Source organism: Rhinopithecus bieti, unplaced genomic scaffold (assembly GCF_001698545.2).
Source record: "Rhinopithecus bieti isolate Rb0 unplaced genomic scaffold, ASM169854v2 scaffold_18644, whole genome shotgun sequence".
NCBI classification, from domain to species: Eukaryota; Metazoa; Chordata; class Mammalia; order Primates; family Cercopithecidae; genus Rhinopithecus; species Rhinopithecus bieti.
In genome coordinates, this window is record NW_016809656.1 from 256,778 (window position 1) to 272,434 (window position 15,657).

The 15,657-nt window shown below is 36.0% G+C and overlaps 1 protein-coding gene and 1 long non-coding RNA gene across 2 annotated transcripts in view; one reads left to right on the top strand and one right to left on the bottom strand.

Annotated features, from left to right (window-relative positions):
* CRYBG3 (crystallin beta-gamma domain containing 3) overlaps positions 1–15,657 on the bottom strand; it is a 122,224-nt gene that overhangs the window by 64,260 nt on the left and 42,307 nt on the right. The window contains exon 4 of the mRNA XM_017889939.1: positions 80–6,269. Coding sequence (XP_017745428.1) covers positions 80–6,269 — 6,190 coding nt within the window. The remainder of the gene's footprint in view (positions 1–79; positions 6,270–15,657) is intronic.
* LOC108540767 (uncharacterized) lies at positions 3,533–14,771 on the top strand. The gene is made up of 4 exons (XR_001888757.1): positions 3,533–3,613; positions 3,790–3,894; positions 4,828–4,943; positions 14,695–14,771. It is a non-coding gene; the product is annotated as an uncharacterized LOC108540767 (long non-coding RNA).

Here is a 15,657-nt window from a genome sequence, read left to right on the forward strand (position 1 = left end):
TTTCTTAATAAGCCTTTAGATAATTTCATGACCCAAAGCTTTAATAATTATTATTAATATAATAAACAAAATAACTTACCTCTATAAATGGGCTCAATCTGCCTGGGTTGTCTTGAACACAGAAATACTTGGACACTGGTTCCTGAAGAATTCCACCAAATCTGGCTCCTTTTTCTGAGGAATGACTTTGGGAAGTCTGCAGATACTGATGATAAGCACTCTTTAAAGAAGAATGTAGTTTAGAAGTAAGGTCAGATTTCTGGAGAAATGAGGTCTTTTCTGGCCACAGACCAACTTGCAGATTGGAGGTAGTAGGTTCAGTTGGCATCACATATGAATTCTTAGAAATTCCAATGCTTTCCTGGTCATCAGGGTAAAATGTGATAGAAGGATCTGGCAACTGGAAGGTAACATGCTCCCCGCTTCCAGCTCTCAGATCTTTATGCAATACTGCTGCCTCATCCTCTTCTTCCTCCTCAGCTGCCTCTCTGTCATCTTCATCAAAATTCATCTTTAAACGCTCTGACACTGACTGGAGAAGGGATAAAACAGAAGAGGGCTGGTTTTCACTCTCTCTTGATTTGCTGGGGCCATGGTGACCAGGTGAAACCTCACTGGATAGAATGTCCTCCTGTGAGCTGTCATCCTCATAAATGGGAGACAACGCTAAAGGATAAATTTTGTACCTTTTGGCCTCCACTGATAAGAACATTTCTGAACTATCACTATCAAATGTCTCACCTAATTTAGTACCTTTTTCAAAGTGATGGACAAGGTCAGTTCTACTCTCAGACCTTTCACATGCCAGAACAGGCATGCTGTCAGGGGACGTATCAGGAAACCAGACAGACCGTGTTTGGCTTGCTTCCACGGAAGCACACTTGTCCTCCTCTTGAAGGGGCTCTTCGTATAATATAGTAAAGGAAGAATTTTCTTGTTCATCTTGAGAAACAAAAGCTAAATTATATCCTTTTTTGCCACTATAATCTGTCTTTCTCCTCTTGTCATGTATTGCAGTAAGAGACATTCTTTTGTCTAGTCTTGCTATGGTATCTCCAGGTTGAAAATCTGGCATTGCTGGGGCTGGGTAGCCCTCATAATCCTTACTTAATGTAGGGGATTCATAACCCCTGAAATGTGTAGCAAGTCTATTCTCATGTGCTATCAAGCCTTCCTTTATTTCAGTAGGTTCTTCCTTTGTTTCTCCAACACTCCCTTCAGCATACTCTTGTAGTGTTTTACTTTCAAATGCAGGAGGCATGGCCTCCACTTGTGTAATGGTCAATCCCAGTCCTGTTCCATGTATTTTCTCAATGTCTACTATTGTGGGTAACACTTTGTGTTTCCCAATATTCTCACCACAATCTTCTGGGGACATTTTTTCCATTTCTATCACAGAGGGTATGGACACAGTTGCTCCAATAGTGTCTTTAACATCTCTCTTGCATGCTTTTTCTATTTCTAAGGGGGCAGGTGCTGCCTCGTGTGCTTCCTTCACTTTTAACACACACGGTACTATTTCAGTATTCTTAATGACCTCTTCAGCAGTCTTTTGGTAAGTAGCTTCCATTTTCAACATAGATCTATCAGTGTTCCCAGTAAACCCTTCGGCATTTTTTTGGTAAGTATTTACTACCTCTAATGCAATGGGCATCACCTCAGTTTTGCCACTATCTCTTTCAGTATCCTTTGGGTACGTATTTTCCATTTCTAACCTCACAGGCATCACTTCAGCCTTTGCAATATCCCCTTCAGCATCCTTTTGGTAAGCATTTTCCATTGCTAATGTAATGGGTATTACTTTAGCCTTTTCACTAATCCCTTCACCATCTTTTCGGTAGATATTTTCCAATTCTGACAAGGGTATTGCCCCAGTCTTGCCAATATCCCCTTCAGCATGCGTTTGGTAAATATTTTCCATGTGAATTGTAACAGGTGCCATCTCAGTCTTTACAATATACCCTTCAGCATCCTTTTGGTGGACATTTTTCACTTCTGGCATAATAGGTATCACCTCAATTTTGCCAACATCCCCTTCGGTATCCTTCAGCTTATAAGCTTTTTCCATTCCTAAAATGTCAGGTGATCCCTCAGTTTTTTCAATACAGCTCTCAGCATCCATTTGGTATACTCCCATTTTAAAAACATTAGCTTTTGGTTCAGTTTTCTTGACATTCATTTCATCATCCATTTTATGTACTCTTCCCATTTCTAACATAGGAGGGACTGCCTCATATTTCAGAATATTCAATTCAGCATCCTTTTTGTTTGTTTTCCCTGTTTCTAACATGGAAGGTATAAGCTCAATTTTCCCTATATTTATTTCATTATCCTTCTTGTGTACTTTCCCTACTTCTGACATTGCAAGAGGTGTGTTTTTACTGTGTCCTGGCAAGTTTTTTTCAGATATACATACAAGGCTATCAGACAAACTGCTTTTAGATGTACCAGGTGCATGGATGTCATCATTCACAAGTGGAGGCCATTGGAAATTTAATACAAGAGTTCTTCTATCCTCTGTCTCAGTTTTGTTATTATCCACATTCTCTATTTCCATTGTCTCATTACAGTCCTCATTGCAAAATAAATGTGTTTTTACCCTATCATCTGTCTGTTTATGTGACATGTCTTCAGCTAGTAAAACCGTATCTGATTCCTGCAAATTTATACTATCAGACAGTCCAGATCCATTTCCAGAAAATGGGGATTTTTGGTAGAGAACAATTTCTCTTCCCTTAATTGACTCTGTGCCACTAGCTAAGTTACTTACAGAGAAGAATTTACTTAATACTTTATTTTCACTAATTTGTGTGCTTTGATTTACTGGCTGTTCTGATACCAAGAACTCTCTAACTACATCATGTGGCTTAACACTATCACTGTTCAGAATTTTTGAAGGATCAGCCTGAAGTTCAGAATCCCAAGTATCCTCAGTATCTTCAAAAGCATCATTTCTCAATTTTTCTTGGGCTACATAAATAATCTCATTGACTAATTCCCTAGCTTTAAATTCCAACAAACAAGATACATTCATACTATCAGGATCAACAAGAAGACTCTTCTCACCAACTGCTGGTGAATCACAGGGCTTCTCTTCGACTTCTGACATGTTTTCCATGCCCTGCTCTTCCAAACCCTCTGTCTGTTGGATCTCTGTTAGTGTCACTTCTAATGGGTTTTTCTCAGAGATGTCTTCTTTCAGGGTACCCTGATTCATTATGCCTTCTATGGCTATGTGCTCCTGGCAGGTACTCACTGTGTGTTTGAATTTTAGTTCTTCCCTGACAGAATTAAAAATCTCACCAATCAATGTGTCGGCCTTTTTGAGTAAACTACTTTGGAGGTCCAAAAGTTGGTCATGTGCTCTTCCCCTGGCTTCTATGTGCTCAGCAGAGGCTTCAGAACACTGTTGGCCTGAGCTGTTAACTGACACTGCAGGCCCAGCAACTGCTCCAGTCTCTGCTTCCACGGGATTGTCAAATTGGGCAGTGGTTGGGAAATCAGTGGATATCTTCCCAGTATAAATCCCAAAATGTTCCTGAAATGGGGTTACTTCTGTCCCAATTGAGATAGACGTTTCAAATTCCAAATAAGAGGTGTTAGGGTACAACGGGTTAGTTACGGAGGTACCTTCATGTGTGAGATCTTTGATAACTTGTATAGAATCCAAATTATTTTGGGGCTTATGTGAATTTATTATCATGTTAACTTCTTTAGGGTAACTAGAGGAAGATGACACACTATCAATACCACCATTTAAAAAATGGATGTTCTCTTTCTTTCTGTAAGATGAGGATTTCTTTTCTGATCTCAGCACAGAAGGTACATTAAGGAAGCTTGAGTCCTCAGATGCAGAAACATTTTTTCCCAAACTGGAATCAGAATCCAGAAAAGGTGAATTTACTTTTGAGCTGCCAGTTTCTTGAAATTTATGGAAAATATTATTCAAGCTGAGTTCTGCCATTTCTGAGTGACCAGAAATCTTTTTAGTCCCACAAATATCCAAAGATTGATGAATCACATAAGTGTTAACTTCACAATTCTGTGCCATTTGCCTACTGACTTTCTCATCATGAATAGGTGGTAAAATCCCAGATATAATACTTTTAAGAAGAGCAGGAGGAGAGCCTAAGGCATCTACCTCTGTTTCTGGTATATCTTCATATTTGGAGGTAGCAGGAGAAAGCTCAGCTTGGCAATTTTCTTTAAGGCCAGCATCTGAACATTTCTCTCCAATCTCATTATGATTAATTGATTGAAAACTTTTGTCCTGTTGAACTTCTAGAAATGTTAATTCTGATAAAATAGGCTTTTCTGGAACATGGGTAATTTTCAATGGAAAAGAAGACATTTTATCCTGAGAAATGTCTCTGGGCTCCGCTTGTGAAAAAGATACCTTGGACAAGGATATAGTTTTTCTTCTTCCAGAATGTGACTCCACAGGAACATTGTTCTGACCATCAATTTCAGCTTTTGATACAATGTTAGCAGTTTTGGCTTCCAAGGAAAGAGAATCAGACTTCTCTATTATGCTCACATTTGCTTTAGTGTTTGAAGACATTAACTCTACTCTATTTGGGTCTTGAGATAAAATGGAACTGCAATCCTTAGAGAGGTTTCCAGAGTCAAAGCTCAATAGCTCCATCCCAGTTAAGTGAGGGCCACTGGCTTCAAAACCTGGAAGAACCTGGCATTTTTCACTATTAGAAAGAACTTCCTTGGATTCAAAAATTGTAGATGTATATTCAAGGCAAAAGGAAAGTGGAGGACTCTTCCTGCCTGCAGCCTCAACATGGTTTTTCACATTTTCTTCTTTACACTTACTAGGCTGATGGGAAATACCAACAGTGTTGACATTCCCAGTTTCAATGGGCACAGGAGAACCCTCATTCATTAAATCAGGAATATCCAACTTGCTCAGCATCCCAACTCCAGAAACAAAGGTAGGAGGTGAAATATTGAAATTTGTTTTTTTACAGTCAAGGCTAAGACATGTTTTAGCATCAGGTGATACTTTAGTTTGTTGAGGACTCTCAGAGTCAAGAGGCGTTTCTGAAATGTGACTTCTATTAAGTTCAAATTTCAACTCAGGTGCATTTTTATTTCCTAAGCATGCTACAACTGCTGATTCACTGATGTAATTTAAGGAGGTCAGGTCTTTTCTATTCATTCTAATATGAGGAATTTTATCATGAGACCTAAAATCAAGCTTTTTGGCTTTGGTTTCAAAGTATTGGTCAGTATCTTTGGGTGATGACTCAATTTTATCTTCTGGAGCTTTTACATGACTTGAAGCTATGGATTCACCAGCTGAGGCACTTTCTGTTTCTCGCTTGATTTCTCTAACAACCACATTTTTCTGTGAGTCTTGGGCAGACAATCTCTTTCCTTCATTTACAAGTTCTGTGTTTGTCACAGCATGTCTCTGAAGAGCAATGACACTGGTGTGAGTGGCAGCTTGCTTTGATGAGTTATCTATGGTTTGCTTGTCAGAACACTCACTCTCTGGCAACTGCAGATCTTCATGCCTAATTGATTTATTTGGACTTGGCAAATTTGTACTTTCCTGTTCAGTAGTGTCACTCCCATCAGATTTAGTACAAGAGAAATTAGAAATAGCAGGGCCCTGAGGCTCAACAAGCTCCACCCTTTGCACCATTGTCCCATTACTCATCACAGTGCTGTTTTCTTTTATCGTATTTTCTGTTGTAGTTACTCTCTGAAAATCTGGGCTGCAAGGGACATTGCTACTGCTACTTCTTGTGAACAATGCTGAACGTACCAAATTTCTGTTAGTCTGAGAAACTGGTTCGCAACTTAAATGGTGCTGTGAGTCAGATTCTCCATCGTAGCTGGAGTTCGTCACAGAAGAAGGGGACGACCTATTTCTCTCAATACCCCCCCAAGCATTTTTATTTAAAAGATTATTGGAAGAGGCAATATTCTGCAGTTCTGGGTTATTTGTCAAAGAACTTTCTGTGTTGAGACTTGTTTTGCTACAATCAGAGTCTTCTAATGGGCCTTCAAGTAGATTTCCTTTCATAGATAAGTCTGTACTAGCTGATAACAACAGTGGCAGTATCCCAGCCTCAATCTCACTTCCAGGGTCAATGTGTCTGTTTATACTAGAGTCAGAACTTTCATTTTCTCTGTCCAAGGTATTCACAGTTGCCAAGCCCGTCTGTTGCTTTAAATATTTCCTAATGTGACTTGGGCCTCGATATGTTGCATATGTTACTGAAGGCTCTTCTGGTTTACCATCGATTTGTCTGTAAAAAGAAAGTATGAGAGTATCAGGAAATACAACTAATAATACTTATTACTAATCCCAGCAACTGTGGTAAAAGTACATCTTTTAAACACCATTTCCCCTGATATGTACCAATTTGGGGAGTAAATCATAGAATGCTTTAAATTTATCTTGACTAAAAATAATAAAAATTTAACAAGCAGCACCTTAATGTCAATGAAGCATGAAGAATGTTTGAGTTCCTTAGAATTACTCCTTCTTACCTGATTACATACATACCTCTGACTGTGGTTAACAGAATATGAGTTCAAGCCTTGGGTTCTAGTTCTAATCTCAAAGGAGTGTCTGACTCTAAGTAACCAGATTGACTTTGGGCCTCATATTACTACAAGTTTAGGGATACATCACTGATTTCTCCACCACATTAAAGCATCATAATGAGCTTCTATTCCTTTACTCTTAGATGTGAATTTGAACAGCAACATTTAGCACATAAGTTGGAAACATTTTAAAGGAAAACAGATGGCAAGATGTCTAGCCCACAGTAAGCACTCAGTATATATTTGTTAATTCAATAAATGACAAAACTGCATCAAAATGCTCTGTGTTCAGTTCTTCAAATATTCAATTAGTATAGTGAGTATTAAACTGCTTGGGCAAATGCCGAAATCAAAAAAGATGTCTAGAGGAAGTATAGAAAACTAACCCCAGTATAAAGATCCTAATGCTCTCAGCACCCAATTTCCTTTGGAGAATCTACCCCCATGAGTTCTCACATCATGCCATACTATCTTGCAGGCAATTACATGCATCATTCTCTATCCTTTAATGCCAGCATCAGAAGGAAACTCTAATGCCCTCTAAGACTTAGCACACAAATAATTTCCATGCAAACCTATCCCTCTACTACTAAGATGGACAGTTAGTCTTTGATCTCCGGGTGCACAGAGCACAACATTTGTCACATTAAATCATAAAGATCTATGCACTTATTTATTTTCCCCACTAGCCTGGTGGCTATTTGAGGGAAGGTACTGTGTCCTAATCATCTTTCTGTTTTTAAGTACCTCACACAAGATTTGGCAAATTGTATATGCTTAATACCCTCTCATGAATTAATGAATAAGTAAAGCAATGATACTTAGTGCTAAGTAATCTATTTCAAACTAATGTCTTCATTTTTATATGTGATAATTAAAATGTTTTAAATTTTGAACTCTAATTACCTTTTAATTTCCTGACTATAAAAAATAGCATGCACTCATATGTTCATCACAGCACTATCCACAATAGCAAAAACATGAAATCAACCTAGGTGTCCATCAATGGTAGATTGGATAAAGAAAATGTGGTACATATATGCCATTGAATACTATGCAGATAGAAAAAAGAAGAAAATTGTGTCCTTTGCAACAACATGAATGCAGGTGGAGGCCATGATCCTAGGTAAATTAACACAGGAAAACCAAATACTACATGTTCTCACATATAAGTGGAAGGTAAACATTCAGTACACATGGATCCAAAGAAGGGAAAAATAAACACTGGGGCCTACTTGAGTGGGGAGGATGGGAAGAGGGTGAGGACTAAAATACTGCCTGTCAGGTACTATGTCCATTACCTGGGTGATGAAATAATCTGTACACTAAACCCCCACAACACGCAATTTATCCATGTAATAAACCTGCATATGCACCCGACTCTAAAATAAAAGTTGAAATTATTTTTTAAAAAACAGTATGGTAGAAAAATCTGATGTGTATTCTACTTGATTATTTTCTGATTAGACATATGATTAACCAAACCATTACTATGAAATAAACATGAATAATTTAGAAATTCAGTTATCAGTATTCTAATACCTAAAAAATATATTTTATTGCCAACTTTAAAGCAGTTACATTAAGAGTTCTAGATTTGTCTAATTGATAAAAGAGAAATTATATCTCTTTTGACATGTAAAAACTTCACCAACTGTGTCTCTTAAATACTACTTAAATTTTAGCTGAAATAATTCATTTCAACCTATATATTTCCTGGCCCCTTAAAATACTAATGCACCAGCACTGTAAAAAATTATGTTAGTTATATTCATTTATTTTTACTGTCCATTATAAAGCACTAAAGGAGATGCAAAAAGAAAAGCTTTGTGTTCCAAAAATGGTTGTAGTTGCTGCATGAGTTTCAGGCTAGATCAGGGACTGTTATGAAGAAAAGTCAAAACTTGGATAAGATACCACTATTTGACATTTAGGTCTTTCCTCATTGGTATTTTTTAAAAATCTAATCCTTATGAAGACAGAGCCCAACGTATTGTTTCTATTAATTTCTCTATGTAAGCCTTTTGCACAGAGCCAACTATGACATAAATATCTAAGAAAAACATGATGGCAACTTCTATGTGTAAGAAAACTAAGTACAACATTCTGTTCTTACATATGAATCTTCCTATTGTTACATGCAATATGGAAAAAAAGTTTTGTACCAAACATTTTCTGTTTCATAAAGTAGTGATACTTCATACCAATTTTAATAATGTATCATGTTTTATTCAAAGTAAGCTATATGATAATAGGATTAAGCATTTAATTTGTATCTACCAACAAAACCCCAAAAGTTGAATGAATGAATGAATGAATGAATGGTGAATATAAAAATAAAACAATGAAAGAAAAAAGTTGGATGAGGCAACCAGTTCGTGAAAATATGCAAGAAGAAAAAAATAGGTAAATTAATGCTATTGGTAAAATACCATATCAAAATACGTAAGTTATTCAGAAAATACAAAAGCCTTTCAGAACAACATATGAAGGTACAGAGTCTAAATAAATGACAGGTTTTTTTCTTTCAAAGTTTTAACATTTCATACCTAAAACCTCCTGTAAACAGGCTGCAATGTTTCTTTTGCAAAAGATCACAAAATAATTCTGAAGAAATCAATACCAAGAAATGTTTATAGTCAGTGGAAATAAGAGATAAGGAACAGAAAATTTCTAAACAGAAAATCAGTAAATTTAGGTCCTCTTTTGTAATTGTACATAGGATCTACAGCTTACGCTACATACCAAAGGTACATAATCCAAAGAACAGCGAGAAAAAAAGTAAAATATCTAAAAATTTCAAGTATTTAAGGAAGTAGGCATACATATTGAAAATCTGAACAGGTTTTACAGATTTTAACCCAATACATAATTACTCATTATATGAAGGTTTATTAAGCCTCTAGGTAATACATACAGCTATGCTCTATTATAGATAAATTTGATACACTTGATAATACAAAGGTCAACCAAAGACATGTATCATTCTTCAGAGAAAATTCTATAATAGCAGCCTGAACGTAATAACGACTTATAGCAAAATTACTTAATTCACATTTAGGAAAATATGACAAATTATTATTATTATTATTATTTTTTTTTTTTTTTTTCTGAGATGGAGTCTCGCTCTGTCACCCAGGCTAGAGTGCAGTGGCATGATCTTGGCTCTCCGCAACTTTAGCCTCCCAGGTTCAAGTGATTCTCCCGCCTCAGCCTCCTGCGTAGCTGTGATTACAGGCACGTACCACCACACCCGGCTAATTTTTTGTTTTTGGTAGAGAAAGATGGGGTTTCACCGTGTTGGCCAGATTGGTCTCGAACTCCTGACCTCAAGTGATCTGCCTGCCTCAGCCACCACCAAGTGCTAGGATTACAGGCATAAGCCACTGTGCCCAGCTAAGCTACATTTTTTTTTAGCAGTAAGATTTATTTCCTTTCAAATTACAAAGAATATCTTCTCTCATAATAGAAAAGGCTTTTTAACTTCTCTATGGAAAGCAAAGAAAAAAAAAAAAAAAAATTACAGGAGCTTTCACAGAAGAGTTTAGCATTATGCAAATGTACCTGTGAAAAATAAAGTTAGAACTGAAAAAAAAATTAACCCAACAATAAAGTAGCTTCCTATGTAAACTACCCTAGAAACATGAGTTAACATACAGAAAACAATCTAAAAATGTTGCCACACAAGTTTTCATAAAGGTTTTATGGATATTAAAAATGAAATTTGTAAAGTCAGTTATAATTTAAAAACAATGAACATTGCCTTTTGGTGAGGATTTTTTTTTTTAAATTCACTTTACATAGTAAATACAGGCTGAACATTCCTAATCTGAAAATCTGAAATCCAAAATGCTCCAAAATCCAAAACTTTTTGAGCACCAACATGATATCACAAGTGGAAAATTTATCATTTTTTCTTCTTTTCAACTTTTATTTTAGGTTCAAGGAATACACATGCGTGTTTGTCAAATGGATACATTGCATGTGACAGGGGTTTCGTGTGCAGATAATTTTGTCACCCAGCTAATCAGCATAATACCCAGTGGGTAGTTTTTCAATCCTCATCCTCCTCCCACCTTCAAATAGGCCCTGGTGACTATTGCCCTGGTGTCCACATGTATTCAATGTCTAGCTCCCACTTAGAAGAACATGCAGTATTTGTTTTTTCTGTTCTTGCATTTTATGTGGGAGTTTGCAATTTTTTGAGTTTGAAAAATCAGACCTTAGCAATGAGCTTGAGCAGCAGGATTTAAAGAACTCCCACATGCTTAGCGTTCCAATAATGGAACGCTAAGCATACAAGGGTTAATTCGATTATGACAATGGTCTCTCACTCCATCCATGTTGCTACAGAGGACATGGTTTCATTCTTTTTAATTGCTGTGTAGTATTCCCTGCTGTTTTTGCGCCACATTTTCTTTATCCAGTCCCCCACTGATGGGCATCTAGGTTGATTCCATGTCTTAGCTATTGTGAATATTGCTGCAATGAACAGACATATGCATGTGTCTTTATGGTAGAATGATTTATATTCCTTTGGTTATATACCCAATAATGGGATTGCTGGGGCAAATGGTAATTCTGTTTTAAGTTCTTTGAGGAATGACCACACTTCTTTCCACAATGGCTGAACTAATTTACACTACCACCAGCAGGGTACAAGGGTTCCCTTTTCTCCACAACCTCACTAGCCTGTTGTTTTTTGATGTTTTGGTAATAGCCATTCCAACTGGTAAGAGATGGTATCTTACTGTGGTTTTGATTTGCATTTCTTTAATGATTAGTGATATTGAGCATTTTTTCTTAAGCTTGTTGGCCAGGTGTGTGTCTTCTTTTGAGAAGTGTCTGTTTATGTCCTTTGGATAACTGGCTAGCCATATGCCGAAGATTGAAACTGGACCCCTACCTTTCACCATATACAAAAATCAACTCGAGATGGACTAAAAACTTAAATATAAAACCTAAAACTATAAAAACCCTAGAATAAAACCTAGAAAATAACCAATTTGGACACTAGCCTTGGCAAAGACTTCATGACAGACTCCAAAAGCAATTGTAACAACAAAAAAATTGACAAGTGGTACCTAATTAAAGAGTTTCTGCACAGCAAAAGAAACTAACAACAGAGTAAACAGACAACCTACAGAATGGGAGAAAATATTTGCAAAATATGCATCTGACAAAGGTCTCATATCTACAATCTATAACTCAAACAAATCAACAAGCACCTTTGCTTTCTGGGTGCAAACTTTCAGGAGCAAACTTTGCTTCATGCCCCTAAATCATGTGTATGAGATGTAAATGAAACATAAATGATTTTTGTGTTTAGGCTTAGGTCCCATCCCCAAGATTTCTCATTATGTCTATGCAAATACCGCCCCCCCCAAAATCTAAAATCTGAAAAAATATTGAAAATCTAAAACACTTCTGGTCCCAAGCATTTTAGATAAGGGATACTTAACTTGTAATAACTTATCTAAATTCTGAAAGCTGTATTAATGGTAATAAGGAAAATTATGTTTGATAGCATAGTAATGGGCATCTGTTATACAGTATAGGATATTTTATTACCTTGTTTAAGCTATTAACCCTTTTTAATAAGCCTTGATTTATTTTTTTAAAGTAGGAGCATTCGTCCATGAGAAAGACAATGAAAAAATTTAAGTTAATTCATTCCTTCTAATATCAAAAAATTGAAATGTTTGTATGTGACACTGAAATCTCCTAGTAATTTCAAAAGCATAAGCTTTTATTAATTGATATGTAATAATTGTACATACTTATGGCGTACAGAGTGATATTTTGATACAGGTATACACTGTGTAATGATCAATTCAGAGAAATTAGCATATCTATCACAAGCATTTATCATTTGTGTTGTGAACAGTTAGTCCTTTCTGCTAGCTGTTTGATAATATATGATCGATTATTGTTAACTATAGTCATCCTACAGTACTACAGAACATTAGAACTTATTCCTCCTATGTAGATCTAGCTGTAATTTTATATCCATTAATCATCCTCTCCCTATAAGCTCTTTAAATAACGTTTTATATTTGAGATATACTCATGATCGTGAATAAAAAACTTAAATATATCATTGCTTTTAATAATTCATATCACAGAGCCAAAAAACTTTAAAATAAAATACAGATCCTCAAAATTATCATTAATAGTAAAGGATTCTCTACATATATTGACCGGGCATACTGGCTCATGCCTGTAATCCCAACACTTTGGGAGGCTGAGGCGGGCAGATCACGAGGTCAGGAGATCGAGGTCACCCTGGCTAGCATGGTGAAACCCTGTCTCTACTGAAAATACAAAAAATTAGCCAGGCATGGTGGCGGGTGCCTGTGGTCCCAGCTGCTCAGGAGGCTGAGGCAGGAGAATGGCATGAGAACCTCAGCCTCCTGGGTTCAAGTGATTTTCCTGCCTCAGTCTCCCAAGTAGCTGAGATCACAGACATGCACCACTACACCAGGCAAATTTTTTATTTTTAGTAGAGACAGGGTTTCTCCATGTTGGTCAGGCTGGTCTCGAACTCTCGACCTCAGGTGATCCGCCTGCCTCGACCTCCCAAGTGCTGAGATTAAAGGCATGAGTCAACACACCTGGCCTAAATTATAATTCTTAAGCATATTGACAGCTGTCAGGAGGAAGTTGCTGAAACTGTAATTCTAAGCCTGGTAAACTGTGGGATTTTCAAAGCTAGGCCTGAAGGAAGCTGGCATCTCAGTCAAACTGGCAGTCAGGTGGTTTTTCCTTTCCTCCTAAATCAAGAACCATCATTCTTTGTTGAGGAGATTTTGGAGAATTGTCTTAAGCAATTATTCTATTAACAAGGAATTAGTCTACTAACAAGTTATTATTTGGTAAAATAAGAGGAAAAGTATCTTCTCTCTTTTAATGGACTAGTACCAAAGAAAAAAAATCTAACCTAACTAATCAAAGGAGAAAAGTACAAGCTTCCATTCTACCCAATTCCTATAACAACCTCAAAATTATCACCATTTTAAGTTACTTTAAAATGCTAGATGTCAAATGTGAGCAAGCAAAACAATCATCTAAAGAGGTAGTTAGAATATTGCTGGGACCCACTCCTGCAGAGATTCTGCTTCAGTGGATCTGATCAGATAATGTGCATTTCTAATGAGGTCCCAGGTGATTCTGCTGCTGCTGCTCCAAGGACCACACTTTGAATAGTACTGCTTTAGACAATCTTATTCACATATTATGGATGTAGCACAATTGAGCCACTTTTCTGCTGTTGGATACTGGTTTCCAAATATACGTTCCTATAATGTTAGAATGAACACCTTTGTACATTATCAGAAATAACTTATAAACTTAAGATTCCTGATATATATTGCCAATTGAATTTCTAAAAAATGCTACCAATTTGTACTCCACTCCTAGCAGGGCATATGAGTGCCAGCCTTATCAACTCTGACTCACTCAGGACATTATCATTTATTATTATTGTTATTAATTTAATAGGGGAAAAATTCTCATTTTAGTTTGCATTTCCTTGATTGTTAGTGAAAATAAACTTTTTTCACTTATTAACAGATTAGACTTCTTTTATTTGAAAGATTTGTTTATATTGTTTGCCTTTTCTATTGGTGAGCTGGTGTCTAAATTGCTTATCAGTTAAAGCATTCTCTGTCTTTTTTTGTGTATAATTTTCTCATTTTCCATTTAAATTTATTATTGCTTATGTTACTTGACATAAAAGTTTGAAAATTGGGAATAAGTTTTAATCTACTGATCTTATTGATACCTTCCATTGCTATTATGCTTAGAAAGTCATTTCTTACCAAAATAAAAATGTACAAATGCTGCTTTTAACATTTTTATTGTTTTTAATATTTGTTACTCTATCTTCATTTACTTTAATACAAACATGAGGAACACATGATGCCATCACATTCTAGGGTTCAAGTTACATATAAGAGAGTCTATTTCTAGGCTGTCTACTCTGTTCGATTTAAATATCTAGCAAATATTACATCAGTATGACACTGTTTCAAATACCACAGCTGTATCAATACATTTTAACATCAGGTGGAACAAGCCCCACAACATTATTCTTCATGGACAAATTCTAATCTATTTTCACAGAGCTGTAAGATAGGTCTATGCCTATATCATAAGTTTACTATGAGGAATACACTGAAAGCACCTACATAAAGACACCTGGAAACTATAAAGAACTTCCTGGAAACTAAAAGAACTGCATAACTATAAGGTAATGCTTATATCTGACTATAATATTATTGATGGCTTCGTCAATAATAAATTCTCGAGCAGAGGTAAAAGTAAAATCAATAAAACAAAACCTTACTAGTTACAAATGAATACTTTTATGTCACACAAAGTATCGAATGGACTCAACAATGTGATAAACATTCCTTAATTTCAAAATATTCCTTCTACCTCATTTGAGAGTAAAAGGAAAACAAGTTGGTGTGTGTTTGCTAATCAAACAATGAAGAAATTGGTGGTAAAATGCTCCTTAAATTTAACCAATATTTTAGTTCTTGGAGCTCTGTAAAGGTTCATAAANTCACAGAGCTGTAAGATAGGTCTATGCCTATATCATAAGTTTACTATGAGGAATACACTGAAAGCACCTACATAAAGACACCTGGAAACTATAAAGAACTTCCTGGAAACTAAAAAGAACTGCATAACTATAAGGTAATGCTTATATCTGACTATAATATTATTGATGGCTTCGTCAATAATAAATTCTCGAGCAGAGGTAAAAGTAAAATCAATAAAACAAAACCTTACTAGTTACAAATGAATACTTTTATGTCACACAAAGTATCGAATGGACTCAACAATGTGATAAACATTCCTTAATTTCAAAATATTCCTTCTACCTCATTTGAGAGTAAAAGGAAAAACAAGTTGGTGTGTGTTTGCTAATCAAACAATGAAGAAATTGGTGGTAAAATGCTCCTTAAATTTAACCAATATTTTAGTTTCTTGGAGCTCTGTAAAGGTTCATAAAGTTAGTTTCATGAATAGAGCCCATTTAATTGCTTTTCTTAACTGCTTTAATTAAATTTTACAGAA